This window comes from Choloepus didactylus, chromosome 7 (genome assembly GCF_015220235.1).
Source record: "Choloepus didactylus isolate mChoDid1 chromosome 7, mChoDid1.pri, whole genome shotgun sequence".
NCBI classification, from domain to species: Eukaryota; Metazoa; Chordata; class Mammalia; order Pilosa; family Megalonychidae; genus Choloepus; species Choloepus didactylus.
Genome location: NC_051313.1, coordinates 135,276,065 through 135,294,460, shown reverse-complemented (window position 1 = coordinate 135,294,460; position 18,396 = coordinate 135,276,065). Strand labels below are relative to the sequence as shown.

The following is an 18,396-nucleotide window of genomic DNA, read 5'->3' as shown; positions in this document are numbered from 1 at the left end:
CGGAAGATCGGAAAGCAGTGACACGAACAGATATCTGCACGCCAATGTTCATAGCAGCATTATTCACAATTGCCAAGAGATGGTAACAACCCAAATGTCCTTCAACAGATGAGTGGATAAATAAAATGTGGTATATACACACTATGGAATACTACGCGGCAGTAAGAAGGAACGATCTCGTGAAACATATGACAACATGGATGAACCTTGAAGACATAATGCTGAGCGAAATAAGCCAGGCACAAAAAGAGAAATATTATATGCTACCACTAATGTGAACTGTGAAAAATGTAAAACAAATGGTTTATAATGTAGAATGTAGGGGAACTAGCAATAGAGAGCAATTAAGGAAGGGGGAACAATAATCCAAGAAGAACAGATAAGCTATTTAACGTTCTGGGGATGCCCAGGAATGACTATGGTCTGTTAATTTCTGATGGATATAGTAGGAGCAAGTTCACAGAAATGTTGCTATATTAGGTAACTTTCTTGGGGTAAAGTAGGAACATGTTGGAAGTTAAGCAGTTATCTTAGGTTAGTTGTCTTTTTCTTACTCCCTTGTTATGGTCTCTTTGAAATGTTCTTTTATTGTATGTTTGTTTTCTTTTTAACTTTTTTTTCATAGTTGATTTAAAAAAGAAGGGAAAGTTAAAAAAAAAAAAAAAAGAAAAACAAGGGGAAAAAAAATGATGTAGTGCCCCCTTGAGGAGCCTGTGGAGAATGCAGGGGTACTCGCCTACCCCACCTCCATGGTTGCTAACATGACCACAGACATAGGGGACTGGTGGTTTGATGGGTTGAGCCCTCTACCACAGGTTTTACCCTTGGGAAGACAGTTGCTGCAAAGGAGAGGCTAGGCCTCCCTATGGTTGTGCCTAAGAGCCTCCCCCCGAATGCCTCTTTGTTGCTCAGATGTGGCCCTCTCTCTCTGGCTAAGGCAACTTGAAAGGTGAAATCACTGCCCTCCCCCCTACATGGGATCAGACACCCAGGGGAGTGAATCTCCCTGGCAACGTGGAATATGACTCCCGGGGAGGAATGTAGACCCGGCATCGTGGGACGGAGAACATCTTCTTGACCAAAAGGGGGATGTGAAAGGAAATGAAATAAGCTTCAGTGGCAGAGAGATTCCAAAAGGAGCCGAGAGGTCACTCTGGTGGGCACTCTTACGCACACTTTAGACAACCCTTTTTAGGTTCCAAAGAACTGGGGTAGCTGGTGGTGGATACCTGAAACTATCAAACTACAACCCAGAACCCATGAATCTCGAAGACAGTTGTATAAAAATGTAGCTTATGAGGGGTGACAATGGGATTGGGAAAGCCATAAGGACCACACTCCACTTTGTCTAGGTTATGGATGGATGAGTAGAAAAATAGGGGAAGGAAACAAACAGACAAAGGTACCCAGTGTTCTTTTTTACTTCAATTGCTCTTTTTCACTCTATTATTCTTGTTATTTTTGTGTGTGTGCTAATGAAGGTGTCAGGGATTGATTTAGGTGATGAATGTACAACTATGTAATGGTACTGTAAACAATCGAAAGTACGATTTGTTTTGTATGACTGCATGGTATGTGAATATATCTCAATAAAATGAAGATAAAAAAAAATAAAATAAAAAGCAAAATGCTCTAACCATCTGTTCTATTACCTCTTTGCAAATCTGCTTCATTGTGACTTCCTCCAAATTAGCATTGGCCAATAATTTCTTTATTGTTTCCTTCAACTCTTCATCTGTTGGTGGTTTCTTCAATTTCTTAATTAAAGGTTCATCATCTGAACTATCCTCAGATTCACTTTCTAAAAGATATATAATTACATACGAATAAAAATTTTTCTAAGACAATACAGTAAATTATTCAAGACAGATTAGGAAGAATTCTATAAACTGTCATGAGATTCTCAAATGGGTGTTAAATTCAAATAGATTATAAATCCCCACTCTATACAGTTATCTATAAAACATGCTCTGAAATTTTTGTCAAAATTTTGAAGTTATAAATTATAAAAAACTAATATACACCCCTCCCCCGAATGTTCTTGGCAGTTTACCTATTTTTCATACTTGCTTAAATATTATGCTACTATATATATATAACTTCAAAGTTGCTGATAATGTGTCATGTCTAAAATACCTTTTTTGGAAGTGTTTTGATTCTTCTTGGTGGTGCTGCTATCTGCCTTCTTAACATTAGCATTTTTTACAGATTTTTTACTTTTAGAAGTGGTTTTCTGCTTAGGTTTTTCTCTTTTAGATGTTTTTTTCGGTGGCTGTTAGAAAATAAAGCAAAGTACATATATTGATGACATTACTGCCATCCCTCTACTTCTCCCATACACCTCAATAGTATGAGAAAATTAATGTATTTGGTATCACTGATTAAAAATTATTGCTAATTATCGATTTTTGAGAGATGACTGTAAGCACTATAACATAAACTAGACATGAGACATGAAGAATCAATCACTAAAAATAATAAATGCCCACATTTATTCTGCATTATGGATAGAAAACTTTATATGTATTACCTTATTTAATCTTGAAAAAAATCCTAAAATATATACTATTATTATCCTATCATTTATTGTTCATCTCTCCCAGCTATAATGTAAGTCCCACGAGGATAGGGATTTTTCCTTCCTGTGTTCGCTGATCTACCCCCAACTCCTAAATTAGTGCCTGGTACACAGTAGTTGTTTAGTAAATATATTTATAAATACATGAGGAAGTGAAGCTCGGTGACTTTAATTTGTCCACGATCACAAAACTAATAAAACAAAGAGTGAGATTTGAATACAGGTCTGACTCTAGAACCTATGTTCTTAAACACTAACTCATAACTAATAAAACAAAAACAAAATTTATACATATGGATAGATTAAAATGACAAAATCATAGTTTTTTAACTTTGTCTCAATCTATGAAATTAAGAAACACTGTTTCTTCATTTAGTTAACATCCCCAAAAGTAAAAACTATTTTGAAATAATCTCAAACTTACAGGAAAGTTGCAAAATTAACACAGGAATGATACATACAATTCAAACAGTAACTCTATCCAGACTGACCCAGTATTAGCATTTTGCCACATCTGTTATATCATTCTGGCTGGCTGGCTATCTATCAATCACCCATGTTTGTCTATTTTCTGAACATTTGAGAGTGGGATACATAACATCATGCTCCACTAAAACTTACCACTTCCATGTACATTTCCTGAGAACAAGGACACTCACCTAACCACCTTAAGTACAGTGATCAAGTTCAAGAAATTTAACATTGATACAAAGCATACAGTCTATATTCCAATTTTTTCAAGTGTCCCAATAATATCCTTTTGGGCCCTTTCTCCTCCGTATTAGATCCAGTCCAGGATTATGTACTGCATTTAACTGTCATTGTCTCTTTTGACTCGCTCTTTTTTAAATTGTAACATATATACAACATAAAACTTCCTATCTCCCAAGCATACAATTTGGGGGCGCTAATTATATCCACAATGTGGTATGCAAATCCTTTTTGATAGAATGTTCTTTCGAATGTCTTACACTCTTGACTTGAGTATTATCATAATTCAACCCTTTAAAGGAAAGAAACATTGTGTTGAACCTTCCCTTAAAAAAGATTAAAGGGTCTAGACCATCTGTTCCAAATGTTAAGTGGACTCAGACTGCTTCTAAGGGCAGTTTATTGATTTTAGGGTCTTTCTTTTCTCTTGCTACACTGCCATCACTGTATATATTACCACAAACAATCCCAATAACATACTGTAACTATCTCATTTAACCACTACTAAAAAATGAATTTAAGAGGTATCAAGGGGCTGACATGCTTCTAAAAGTAAAGTTCATGAGATTTACTAGGGATTTTTGCTATTCAAGGGTCATTTTCACTTATTTCCTTCTGCTCAGAGGTTTCCAAATAGTAGAGGTTGCTGGACTGGCAACAGTGGGTCATCAGTTTTCTATGACTAACTTAAACTAAGTTTTAAGTTTATTACATATCCACCTAGTTCACAGAACTACATTTAGACTCTGAAAGAGAATACTAAAAGTTCATGCAAAAGTAGTGATGCACTTAATACACAGAATAAAATACTTACTATTATACATCACTCTTTAGTCAAAGGTTAAATAAAATCTAAAGCTGTAGGTCATTAAAATATTTTACAAACAAGGTTACTGAAAGGGCTGGAGAAGGTAAGAAAGAGGTAACAATATGAGAAGCATTATTACTTGATCCCTACAAATTAGATAATTAAAATTAGATAATTAAAATACTTCCAGAGCCCTTTAATAAGGCCAGGACATAGGCTGTCATAAAAATATTCGAAGTCACACACAGTATGGCACCATTTTTAAACCAGCATACTGGGAGTAGTAGTCTGACAAAGCACACAAATTTCCATTAATAAATAAAGGCTAATCAAGTCATCTCAATAAAATATTATGCCTAAACAAAAACACAAAGAATTAATCTTATGCATCATTCTATATTTAACATAATCTTCTAGAAGGGGTAGTGTTCTACAGTTTTCTAAATGGACATTTTCCTAATAGCCTATTGTTATCTATTAACATTTCTAAAAGATTGCAACATACTGTTCCCAAGCATTATAGAAAATGTAGCATAATAGTTAAAGAGTATAGGCTCTTGGGGCAGACTGGTTTCAAATTCCAGCTCATGTCTCAGCCCTGGTTTCCTCACCTGCAAAATGAGGGAAATAATAGTACCTAAAGTTTTAAGGAAAATGAATGCATTAATACATGAAAGTATTTTCAACAAGGCCTGGTACACAAGAAACAAGTATTAGCTATCATTACTATTATCAGTGCTTCCTTTTATACAGAAATTCTTTACTTATGCAAATGTAATTTTCTCCAATAACTTGAAATTTATGTTTTCTTCAAAAGCAAAGTATATACAAAGAAGGGAAATTACAAAAGGAGCAAGATACATGTAATAAACCCTGTGTTAACTTTAACCATAATGCATTGTGCTTATTTCATTATATTCTGGCAGAGATGATTGGACCCACAAACATCCAAATCCCTATAACAAGTCACATTAAATAAACTGGATTTATTTTTAAAGATTCTGCCTTCCTCTTCTGGAATATGCTGCCAAGTGATTCAATCAGGACTATCAAGTATAATAGATATTTTTAAGGTGTTAAATGGGAAGATAAAAATTGATAGCTGCTACAATTTGAGATAGTACAACTATAATTCAAAATTTTAAAGGACTAATAATATAAATTTAAAAATTTTTCAGTTTTTCCATGTTTCTGATAACCATGAAGGTGTAGAATCAGAGGAATGTCACACTTTTTGAAGGAAGGCAAAAACTCTTCGGAGAATGAGGCTTACCTATCTTTTATAGGCAGCAGGGCTCTTGAAGGAGGGTCCAAAAAAGACGCCTGTCACAGAGCCAGAATCCTGTCCTCACAGCAGAAAGGTAGTACTGGGTGAACAGATGAACAAAATAAAAATTAGCTTAAAATACACAATTCTTTTAACAACTTGGCTGAGAAAACTCAGAGTGCCAAGAGTAAAGAATGTGCAGGCCTCATTATATTTCACAAAAGATTATGAAAACAAGTTTAAGTCTAAATGGACTTTATTACAGAGTGATTCAACTTTGCCTTCCAACAAAAGGTTTAAATGGTTCACAGGGTTTCATTCCTCTGATCAAATTATGAGATGGGGAAATTCTTGTTTTTTAAAACATAATTAACGACAAATAAAACTTTCACATGTCACTCTCAGCACCACCAAAAATTCCGACTCGTTAGAATAAGTAGTTTACCAAAAACTTTAACACAGTTGCCCCAATTTGGCAAACCTTGTAGGATGTCTCAGTTACTATCCCACTTCTTATTTAACTTTCCTGCCTCTGTAGGAGGAAGGCAGCAGGCAGCTCTCACAGCTTCCCTTGCAGCTAGAGATGATCAGGTAACGAAGCTCTAGCCAATGTAATGTGGGTCGCAATCTCTGGTAAAAGACTTTCCTTCTGAGGAAAAAAGCCAAAACATCACTAGGAGAGAGTCCTTTGCTCATCTGCCTGAAACATGGATACAATGCCTAGAGGGCAACAACAATCTTACGATCATGAAGTTAAAAACCACATGTTGATGATGAATCAAAAAGAGAGAAGGCCAAGTGACATCATCATGGTGACTTAAGACATCCCCTGAAAAAGCCACCCCAGAGATTTAGTGAATAAAAGGATAAACTCCACTTCCTGAGACTTGAGGATGGTAGAGGCTAGAGAAGGACTATACAAACACTGTATCAAAGAAACAGAAAAATCTCAGGAGAATTCCATTCCAGATGCTGGTCAGTCTGCATTCTCCTCCCCCCAGTCGGTCCCCCAGCTTGGGAGTCAGAGGCAGTGTGACCCGGCTCCGCTGTGCCAAAGGCTGTGAAGGTAAACTCACAGCAGCCAGTTAGAACTCCACGCAGATCCAGGCACAGGGATCTAATTTGGCAGAGACACAGGGTAGAACACAAGCCACCACAGACAGCTGCATATAAAAGGGCCACCACAGGGGAGGGAAAAAGAGAACATGATAGAAAGGCTAGTAGTAACTGTTGTGCTCACACTGAATCCAGTTTCAGTCGGTTGGACACCTAAAGGAAGAACAACTTTTCTGAAGTGATCTGCCTTTCTGGATTGACCCAATCTGGCTCCCCAGGGCAGGATACCCTAGCGGAGAAGAAACCGGGAGCAGAAAAGCCTCACAGAAAAAAGTTTAAAATGGGGGTTAAGAGCAATTGATGTAAGATAGGGCAGTTCCCAGAATTGAAAAGTATTAAGGAAAATGGGCCACTGAATGAGGGAGAGAATTTAAACAAATCATAGGAGGAGGGGAGAAAAGTCTACATGAAAATAAACAGAACAGATCAAAATTCCTGAAAAAGGAAAGGAAGCTCTCTCCTGGAAGTCAAACAATTGCACAAAAAGTGCAAGCTTAAAAATTGCACCACATATCTAGGGCAAGAATCAGATGAAGAGCTGAGAAAATCTGATCAGTTAAACATGAACTTTTTCTAAAGGTTGAGAGTAAGTTAGACCAAACCTCAGAGCCTTAACAAAAAGTCAATAAACAAAACCCTTGACAAGAGGGTGAAACACATCTTCAGAGTTAATTCATCAAGATAATCAGATACCTAGACAGCAACAAAAAATTACAAGCCATACAAAGAAACAGGAAGAAATCAAAGATCTAAATAAAAGGACATTCCATGCTCAAGGATTGGAAGAATAATTATTGTCAAGATGTCAATTATACATAAAAAATGATTTACTGATTCAACACAGTCCCAATTAAAATTCCAACAGCCTACTTTGAAGAAATGGAAAACCCAATCATCAAATGTATTTGCAAAGGTAAGGGGCCCCAAATAGCCAAAAACATCTTGAAAAAGAACGAAGTTGGAGGACTCACACTTCCTGATTTTAAAGCATATTACAAAGCTACAGTGGTCAAAACAGCATGGTAGGAGCGTAGCATAACTCCCTCCAGCCACAGTCTTGTGCTATGGAGAAAACAGACAAGTTTGTAAACCCCAGAATGAGGTTCTGCTTTCTTGAGGTCACTGCTGTGCGGAGAACCCAGGGTAAAGCCACCATCACCATGTCTGACCAGGAGGCAAAATCTTCAACTGAGGATTTGGGGGATAAGAATGAAGGGAATATATTAAATTGAAATTCATCAGAAATGATAGCAGTGAGATTCATTTCAAAGTGAAAATGACAACACACCTCAAGAAACTCAAAAAATGATACTGTCAAGGATGGGTAATTCCAATGAATTCACTCAGGTTTCCCTGAAGGTCAGAGAATTGCTGATAATCACACACAAAGAACTGGGAATGGAGGAAGATTTGACTGAAGTATATCAGGAACATTGGGACATCGAACAGTTTAGATATTCTTTAATATTTTTTTCTTTTCCCTTAATCCTTTTTTATTTTTAAAAATAGTTTTTTTGTAATGTAAACTGGCACCCCATCTCTTTAAAACATCTGGTATTTTGAATTCTAGTGCTCAATATTCATTATTGTTTGTTTTCATTGTGCTCATTTTGGTGATCAAGACTCAGTCCCCTACATATTGCTCTCTCCTTTTAAATAATTACATGTGTGCACAGAGAGGTCATCTTTCCTGGGCCTGTGCATTTTCAGACTGTGGTAATAAAAAAAGACTGATCAATGAGCGTTCAAAATGTCTTTCAATTGGCACTGAAGTTCTAGCATGTGTTTGCTTCATTCCTTATCTATGACTTTCAGTGGGAGACTGAAGTTTTTCAGAGAACTGAACTGTGGAAAAATGACCTTTTGTTAACTTCAAGTTACTTTAAAATCTGAGGGTCTGGACCAAAAGAAGAGGAATATCTGGTTGGAGTCGAGATGACAGGTATGATGGTAATAATCACTATCTCAAAATATGGCTTCACTGAAGAGACACAGCATTTTAAAATTAAAAGCAACCTTGTCAGAAGATCGCAGAAAAGTTCTATGGCTGACTGATTTTTGATAAGACTGCCAAGTCCACTCAATTGGGAAAGAACAGTCTCCTCAACAGTGCTTGGAGAACTGGATATCCATATGGAAAAGAATGAAAGAGAACCCCTACCTCACACCAATCTCACTCTTTTCCAACTCATATAGTTCGGCATGGCATTTAAGTAAAAACTCCTTAAAGCTTCTTAAGTATCTAGGAACAAGATGGTTACATATATGGGGTAGTACAAATACACTGACTCCAGGTAAGTCAATTAATAATACATATACACAGACTCCAGGTAAGTCAATTAATAATACAACCCAATGAGACTGGTATGATTATTACCTCCATCTTAGAGATGGGAAACTAAGGTATAGAATTTACATAACCTGCCCAAGGTCATACAGTGATAATCCAAGATAGAGCCAGGATTCAAACTCAGGTTCCAAAGCCCATGCTCATAGCCATGTTGCTACTATGAAACAATTACTTATTATATGACAACTTTTCATGCTTTAACTCTGCCCTTAAAAAAGGGTTAGAAAGCATAGTGAATGGCACATAGTAATAATTGTAAGACTGACACTGTTATATATACACACATAAATTAATGTTTTTCCTCTCTGACATCCTTAAAAGTTTTTATCCAATGCACAAAAACCATAGAGCTCACATTACTCATCTTCCTTCATGCCAAAAATATATTAAGATAGTTACAAAGCACCCATTAGCTTTGTAACATTCTTTTATAAATGAGATTTTATACTTAGTCTACAGAAGTCTATAAAACTTGACATCAAAGCATGAATTTTTAACACCAAGACAAGCATAAACCAAATACACACACATACAAAATCAAGAGTTCTACCATCACCTTCATTCCCTCTAATTCCGAGTTGCTCAACTGGAGATGATTTTGCCCCACAGGGGACATGTGGAAATCTCTGGAAACATTCTGAATTGTCACAACTGGGAGGAGTGACGCTACTGGCATCTATTGGACAAACATTCCAGCATGCGTAAGACAGCCCCCTACAACAAAGAAGTATCTGGTCCAAAATGCTGAAACTGACATTAATCAAGTCCCTAAGTAAGGGAGATTACCTAATTTATAGGGCAATTTCTGACTTTTGAAGGGGTGCACCAAATAAAAGTTAAAAGAAAGCTTACCAAAACACCACTAACAATAACAGGAACCCATCTTTTTGCACCCACTCTTCTTGGTGTACTTGATTAAAGATACACATTTAGAAGAGGGTAAAGTTAAGCCTCTTAATTGTTCAAAAGCTAAATATTCTCCACCTTTTACAAATACTCCCAAGTAAAAGAAAATGGCAACAACCAACAGAATGGGTGGAAATAGGTGCAAATCATTTATCTGTTAAAGTTTTCTAATATCCAAAACATATAAAGAAATCCTACAGTTCGACAACAAAAAGGCAAACAACCAATTAAAAAATGGGCAAACTAAGGGTACATCGACCGAGGAACAGAATGGTGAACTGTTGTGTGTGCATATTGAGCAACTGCGAGGAGTGAACCTGTGAGACACACAACAAGGTGAATGGGACCTGTAGACAGCATTTTGAGTGAACTACACCAGAAAGGCAAACACCATAGTGCCTCACCAATATGGACTAACTACAATGTGTAACTCAGAATTGAACCTTACAGGGGAACGCTTATTTTAATAGTCCCCAGACTGTAAGTTCTTACAGCAGTCACATCTTTTCGTGAATTCCAACAGCTACCTCTAGATTCTGAGATGCTGATACCTTTGTGTATAACCTGATCGATCCCTGGAACTTTGGGTATCTGTGTGACACGTGAAACTCAGAGCTAGAACTCGGCAGATATGAATATCAGTATTAGCACATATAACAACTGTTTAAAAAGCTGAAAAACAGCCCAGACTTCAATTAGAGATATGAATGAAGCAGATGTGGTTAGGACTTTGTAAAAGACACTTGTTCTCTGAGATCGATCACTTATTAAAAAGAATGATACTCAAAAAAAAAAAAAAACAAAAAAAAAAACAGGCAAAGGACAAGTAGATATTTCTCCAAAAAAGATATACAAGTAGCCGATAAGTACATGAAAAGATGCTCAACATTAAGCCACCAGGGAAATGCAACCCAAAACCACAATGAAATACCATCTCACATCCAGTAGAATGGCAATTTAAAAAAAAAAAAAAAAGGGAAAATAACAAGGATGTGGAGAAATGGGAATCCTCATATACTATTGGTGGGATTGTAAAATGGTATAGCCACTGTGGAAAACAGTTTGTGGTTCCTCAAAAAGTTAAACATAGAATTACCATATGACCAAGCAACCCCACTTTTAGGTATATACCCAAAAGAACTGAAAGCAGGAACTCAAGATATTTGACACCAATCACCAATATTCACAGCAGCTTGTACACGACAGCCAAAGGTGGAAGCAACTGAATTGTTCCTCAGCAGATGAATGGATAAACAAAATGTTATATCCATACAATGGAATATTATTCAGCAATGAAAAGGAATAAAATTCTGATATATGCCACTACATGGATGAACCCTGAAGACATCACATTTAATGAAGTAAGTTAAACACAAAACAGGTATTTTATGATTCCACTTACATGTTCTTGGATTGTAACAATGGAGGAGAAAAGACTCAAAATAACATTATTGGGACATAATGAAAAAACTGGAATACAGACTCTAAGTTTGATATCAATGTTAATTTTTGTGAACTTGATAACTGCTCTTACGGTGGCAGCATAAGTGAATAACCTATATCTTAGGAAATATACATGGAAGTGTAAGTATTCAAGATATAGGAGGTATACAACCTACTCTCAGGTTTAGAAAATAAACAGAAAGATAGATAAAAAGAATAATGTGGCAAAATGTTAAAATTGGTAGATCTGGGTATCTGGAGGGATGGGGGTATGCTGGAGTTCTCTGTATGAGTCTTGTATTATTTTTTAATCTGTCCTGTGAGTTTGAAATTATTTCAAAATAAAAAGTTAAATTTAAAAAACAAGAAATAAAAAAAGTCTTTTCTAGTGATACAAAACTTACCCACCAAACTTAAAATACTGTTATTTTTATTAAATAATCCCCAGTTGAAGAAAAATGGTGGTCCTAAAACTCCTTACTTTTTTCATAAAACAGAATAAAATGGTTCGCGTCAGTCTAAAATATTAATATACTATGAAAAAAAATTCTCAAAGATTCTGCTCCAATGTGTTCAGGATATATACTCTCCCCATCCTTTCCCTTCTCTTCTCATTGAAGACCATGGTAGTCTTCAAGGTCCAGCTCCAGGCCCACTTCAAATCCAGTCCACACCAATCTCACTCTTTTCCAACTCATATAGTTTGGCATGGCATTTAAGTAAAAACTCCTTAAAGCTTCTTAAGGGAAAGAAATAGGTGTATACTTAACTATTTCTACGTCTTCAGAATTTAAAAACCCAATATGACACTGTTGATAGATCCTAGAATCCATGTTTTCTAGCTTTACCTATTATATAGCCAAAATATTTTTTCCATGGAAACAGAAAAATAAAAAAAATAAAAAAAATAAAATAAAACATTTTACCTCCTCTTCACTTTCTTTATCTTCATCATCTGATGACTCTTCCTTGTTTTTCTTTTCATCTTCATCACTACTAGATTCATCTGACAGAATTTCAGGACATTTGGTTCGCTTACCCTTCCTTGCCATTCCAGAACTATTCCGTTCCTTTTTGCTGCCTTTGCTGGAAGTTTTTTTGGATTTTGGCAAAGGCTGCACAAAATAAAAATTATAAAGATAACAACAATGAGGTATTAAATTTCCAAGTCAATCAAATGTTTTTTGATAACTACTTCTCAACTCAATTTCTTCTTGTTCTTTCTCAAGAAATTATATTTACAAGCTTAGCAGCTTTAGAGAGAATATTTCATCTTTAATATAACGTGCCAGGTTAACCTAAAAATTTGCACTACTGATACCCCTTAGTTTGCATTCTAAATACCTAGAAAAAGAGTCTTCACAAATTTTGGGAGAAATATGTATTCTCGATTCTGACATGGGAAGCCCAAGTACACCTTGTGTTAAGCTCAGACAGTTGTTGACACTGTCAAGACTGCAATATTTACACTTGTCATACTGTCTTGAATTAGACATATAATTTATCTCATTCCTGTAAAACTGTCACTGCCAGAGTTCTTTGCTTTAGGGGGGCCCTCCAATCAAAGACCTGGGAGCAACCATCCATAAAGAAAATGAAACTTGATCACCAATTATACAACTGTATTTGTGAATGAACTATATAGTTTATATTCATAATATATCTCTGGGCTCTACCTTCAGTATGCCAAGTTCATACTCTTGCCAATCCTTCTAAATATGCAATGACATTAAATTCTAAGAATGCTGGGTACATTAATCATAAAAGCTAATTAAGAACCACAAAATGAGTGCATTGCTATTACTTTCATATTTAATTATAGCATGCATAGTTTAAAAGCACATTAGATCACTTGAGGAAAATGACTATATTAACCAATAAATTTAATTTTTAAATACTTTCTTAGGGGACTTTTTACTAAATTCTGAAATTGAAAACCATAAAATAAACTTCCATAGTTAGAGGATCTGAAATATATTATTAAAATATAAATATATTATAATATATAATATTAATATATTAAGGAATTAACTATTTCTTACATTGAGTATCTTTTATGTTCTTTAATTTTTGCTTATATTATTTTATTTCCTGTAATAAGAAGAAACATTAAGGGAAAAATTCCATAATATAACATTAAGATATTCAATTCTATAAATGTTTGCAGTAATTTTAGGGAGTATCTTTTGTGAAACGAGGAGAACCACAGGACTGTTTTTCTCTCACAGGAATCCTCAGTCTCCTAGAGGGCCACTGTACCCTCCACAAAACTAAGAAAAAGTGGCTGCTTTATATAAATGAAGTATTCAAAGGCTACTGACAAATTACAGCATAGCCCCTAGCTTGCCCCAACAACCTACCATTCTAAAGGCAGGCTGGGAACTAACTAATCTAGGTCACTCTAGAAATTTTAAGTTAACAGTCCAACCAAAGACATTTCTCAGAGGAGACTGTCTACAAGAAACATCCTTGAATATAAACAGATACCCTTGTTATCTGAACTATTACTATTCAAGCTCAGGAACCAAATCCATTTGGGTAAATTCTTTGATAGCATTGTTTGAAGAAAAGGTGACTCAATGTCCAAGCTCTCACTACTCATTCTATGAAATCCCTGACTCAAAAGTATTAGAAAAAATGTGATATCCCTCACAATCTCAGTTCAGCAACCAGAAGCAGGTAGCAAAAGCTAATCTATGTACAGAACTAGTAATGTGGGGCCTGGAATAGATGTTGGATAAACAGACAGAAAAGAAAAAGATGTTATATCATTTGAGTAACCAATTAAGAAAATGCAGCTCCCAAAATTACATGAATAGCTTTTAATAAAAATAACTAATACACAAATGTGTTAGAACTTGCCTATACTGGTTCTAAAAACAGTTGAATTAATAAAATCCAGTGTAAACAGCCTTATCTATTTTTGGAAACAAAATCTGATTAACAAATGAAATAAGCAAGTACAACAGAAAGATAGTAAAATAATCAAGGATGAATGTTGTGTCAATTCAACAGTTTTAAGATTACAATAGAGGAGAAAAAATTAGCATTTTTCTTAAATCATGGGGGAAAAAATAGTTAAAACAGAAAATACGTCACCACAATTAAAAGGACCCTGGAGATTCCTGAGAACTTTTCAGGGGACTGTGAAGTCAAAATTATTTTCATGATAATATCAAGACATTATTTGTTTGCCCTTTTCACTATGTTGATATTTGCATTGATCGTGCAAAAGGCAAAGGTGGGTAAAACTGTTTAGTACCAATCAAAGCAGTGGCAACAAACTGTACAAGTAGTCACTATATTCCTCATGACCACACATTTGCTGTTAAAAAAAGGGAGAGGGGCAGAGTTTCACTGAAGAATGTCCTTGATGAAGCAGTAAATAATAATGGTATTAACTCTCAACTGTCTAGTGTACCTCTTTATAATATCTGTTTGATAAAATGGGAGGTACACAAAGTACTTTGGCTATTCCAAGTTCAATGATTTTCTCAAGCAAAAGCATGTGTGCAATTATGAGCTGTGAGCTAAACTAGTTACTCTTTTCATAGAACACCATTTGTACAAGAACTGACAATGATTATTCAGGCTTAAGTATGTGGTAGTTATGTTCTCAAAAATGAATCAAGTGGTCCTGTCATTTCAAGGAAAACAACTGATAGTATTTGTTACTAATGATAAATTTTAAGATCACAAGAATAAGAATTTTAAAAAATTCGCATCCACCACCATGAATCTAGTAGCTTCCCAAGAGCTCAAGATTTTTCGGATGAGGTTGTGGTTATATTAATGACTGTGATTTTTTGACAGTGCTTAATGAAATCTGTCAACATGAGAAGACCTGCCTAATTCAGAGAATCAATATTTTCCAAAAGGTATTACATGGTCACATCATGTACAGGTAAAAGATCCAAGTTCGCTGATATGGTTTCAGATATCACATTGTAAATAATCTTTAAGAAACTACCACTTGTGGAATTTTGGTGGTGTACAGGAGAATATCCACAATTATCTGAAGGGGCTTTTTTCTAACTAATACCTGTCTGAAGCTGGATTTCCTTCATATACTTCAAGCAAAACAATACATTGCAACAGACTGAATGCAGAAGCAAATGAGAATCAAGCTTTCTTCTCTTAAGCCAGTCATCAAAGAGATTTGCAAAAATAAAACAAAGCCATTTTTCTAATCTTTTGGAAATTAGTTATTTTTCACTCAAAATATTACATTTGTTAACCCATAACAGGCTTACCATTATTTGAAATTTTTCAGTTTTAACTCTGAATATAGTAAATATCAAGAGAACCTATATAAACAAAAGCTTTTGGATTACTCATTAATTTTCAAGAGTAATGGGGTCCTGAAACTGAAAGAATTAAAAATCATGGAAAACAAGATGAATATAAACATATCCCTTATAACCTAGACAACTTAGTAATTGCTTCTGGGGGAGTAATGATCAAGTTGCCACATGAAATCCTGAAAAAGTACAAATATATTGACAGTAAAAGTAGGGAAAATAGTTCATCATTCATCCTGTTCAAGCCAATTTGAAACACCAAAAAACATCTAATCTCTTTTTGGGTCTGCCATGCTTGACAAACGTAACACCTCGAATCGCGTTATCTGTCCTTGTCCAGCTAATGATAATCAGGGCTAAAAGCAGACAAAAACCAAGCCCCCAAAGGTATTTTCTGGTTTCTATTCTTTATGCCTTCTCCTCTCAAAGGGTGGTGATCCTCTCAACTCTTAAGGCCCTAAATCTCTTCACACTTTCTTTCCTATCAGAATGAAGAACAGGAAAAACCTTACTGACAAGTGACAGACTTGTAACAATCTGAAAATGCAAGGTTATCCAAGTAACACTTCAACAGATGTTTTAAATTACTGATATTACTTAAATCACTGTTAATTAGAGCAAAACTAAGCTAAATTTTAGGAAGAGTAAGAAATTTTTACTTCTCTATCCAAATCCTGGGCTCTGTTGAGGGTTCTGGAAACCCAATCTGGGAAAGAGTCAGCTTTCTTTATGTCACTTTTTCATAACCTTACTCTGGGATCTAGAAAATATCCAGTTCTAATATTCCCACCCTTGTTTCTCCTGGCCTGATTAAGGGTACACACCCCATCCCTACCACCTCATCATCAATCCCAATCTGTCAGTCCTTAAACTGCCTTTTGGATACATAATCCTGGATAGTTATCTTGTATTTTCTGCCTCATGTGATGTTAACTTAGTTAATAACTACTTTTTTTAATCTCTTATCCCTTATATCTGATAAGGGAGAACACATCTGTATGCCTTCTACTTTATTTCTATCATGAAACTGTTGATGGTATGTCAATGGAAGGCATATTCTTTGACTGTAAGCAGTATCTCTAGATGTTGACAGCAATGCAGCTGCTGGCTAATTATTGTTTCATAAAAAGAAAGCATGGAGGGGCTATAAATTGCTGATTTGTTATTAAAATAGTATGAAACTGATCCTCACTTTGCCAGAGGGTTTTGGATGCATCAAGAAATTCAAGATCCGCTTCACCAGTTCACTATTTACACCAGACCTTTCCAAATCAAGAACCTCACAGATACTCTTTAACATGGCATTTCTAAATCTGAAACAGAAAAAGGAAGAAATCAAGGTGATTATGTAGAAAAGTTTATAAGAGTCTCCACAACATGAAAGTGATAGCCAATCAAATCCAGTCTGCTCGGTTACATACATTTAAAAAAAGCAACCAATGTTTCTTTAAATCTTAGAAGTATTCCTAACAATCTTGACTAGTGTACTAAACACATCCAAATATGGTTATTAATAAATTGAAAACATCATCTACCAATTAACTGTTTTAAAGGTAGTGTAAGTGACCACAGACATAGGGGACTGGTGGTTTAATAGGTTGAGCCCTCTACCATAAGTTTTACCCTTGGGAAGATGGTTGCTGCAAAGGAGAGGCTAGGCCTCCCTATGGTTGTGCCTAAGAGCCTCCTCCCGAATGCCTCTGTTGCTCAGATGTGGCCCTCTCTCTCTGGCTAAGCCAACTTGAAAGGTGAAATCACTGCCCTCTCCCCTACGTGGGATCAGACACCCAGGGGAGTGAATCTCCCTGGCAACGTGGAATATGACTCCCGGGGAGGAATGTAGACCCGGCATCGTGGGACGGAGAACATCTTCTTGACCAAAAGGGGGATGTGAAAGGAAATGAAATAAGCTTCAGTGGCAGAGAGATTCCAAAACGAGCCGAGAGGTCACTCTTGTGGGCACTCTTATGCACACTTTAGACAACCCTTTTCAGGTTCTAAAGAATTGGGGTAGCTGGTGGTGGATACCTGAAACTATCAAACTACAACCCAGAACCCATGAATCTCGAAGACAGTTGTATAAAAATGCAGCTTATGAGGGGTGACAATGGGATTGGGAAAGCCATAAGGACCACACTCCACTTTGTCTAGTTTATGGATGGATGAGTAGAAAAACAGGGGAAGGAAACAAACAGACAAAGGTACCCAGTGTTCTTTTTTACTTCAATTGCTCTTTTTCACTCTAATTATTATTCTTGTTATTTTTGTGTGTGTGCTAATGAAGGTGTCAGGGATTGATTTAGGTGATGAATGTACAACTATGTAATGGTACTGTGAACAATCGGAAGTACGATTTGTTTTGTATGACTGTGTGGTATGTGAATATATCTCAATAAAATGAAGATAAAAAAAATAAATAAATAAAGGTAGTTAAGAATAAACTCATTCACCAGAAAATTATGCAGAAAAGTTTTCATAAAATTCACGGCTTGACCATTCTTCTAGCTGGTGACACCCTTCCTTCCCCTGCCAGCATTCCTAATACGGTTACATTTAAATTAAGGAATAGTCAATCATCTCTATTAAAGTTCTTAAACTACAGGGGCTTTAATAAACAAAAGCTCTAAGAATATATCTTGCTTGTATTATGCTGAAGGATACTGTTTCCATCAAATTGTTTATCCTTAAAATAGTTTAAATGGTACCTACAAAGAGGATATCAGAGTGAGTGACTGGAGACAGAAGTGGGAAAGATTTTTCACTATATTCCCTTTTAGACCATTTGAATATTGAACTATGTGAATGATTTACTGCTGAATATCATTCTTCTAGGAAACAAATTTCTTTGATTAAAAGTTTTCAACAATCTTGATACTTTTTATTGGAAAGTGATGGATATCCTAAGTTAAAAGTTAT

At 35.6% G+C, this 18,396-nt stretch overlaps 1 protein-coding gene across 1 annotated transcript in view; it reads right to left on the bottom strand.

The window, feature by feature from the left end:
- Positions 1 to 18,396, bottom strand: part of DEK (DEK proto-oncogene) — a 32,207-nt gene that overhangs the window by 8,104 nt on the left and 5,707 nt on the right. The window contains exons 6-9 of the mRNA XM_037842130.1: positions 16,673 to 16,793; positions 12,106 to 12,294; positions 2,137 to 2,272; positions 1,653 to 1,801 (exon numbers count right to left, since the gene is read on the bottom strand). Of these exons, the coding sequence (XP_037698058.1) occupies positions 1,653 to 1,801; positions 2,137 to 2,272; positions 12,106 to 12,294; positions 16,673 to 16,793 (595 nt within the window). The remainder of the gene's footprint in view (positions 1 to 1,652; positions 1,802 to 2,136; positions 2,273 to 12,105; positions 12,295 to 16,672; positions 16,794 to 18,396) is intronic.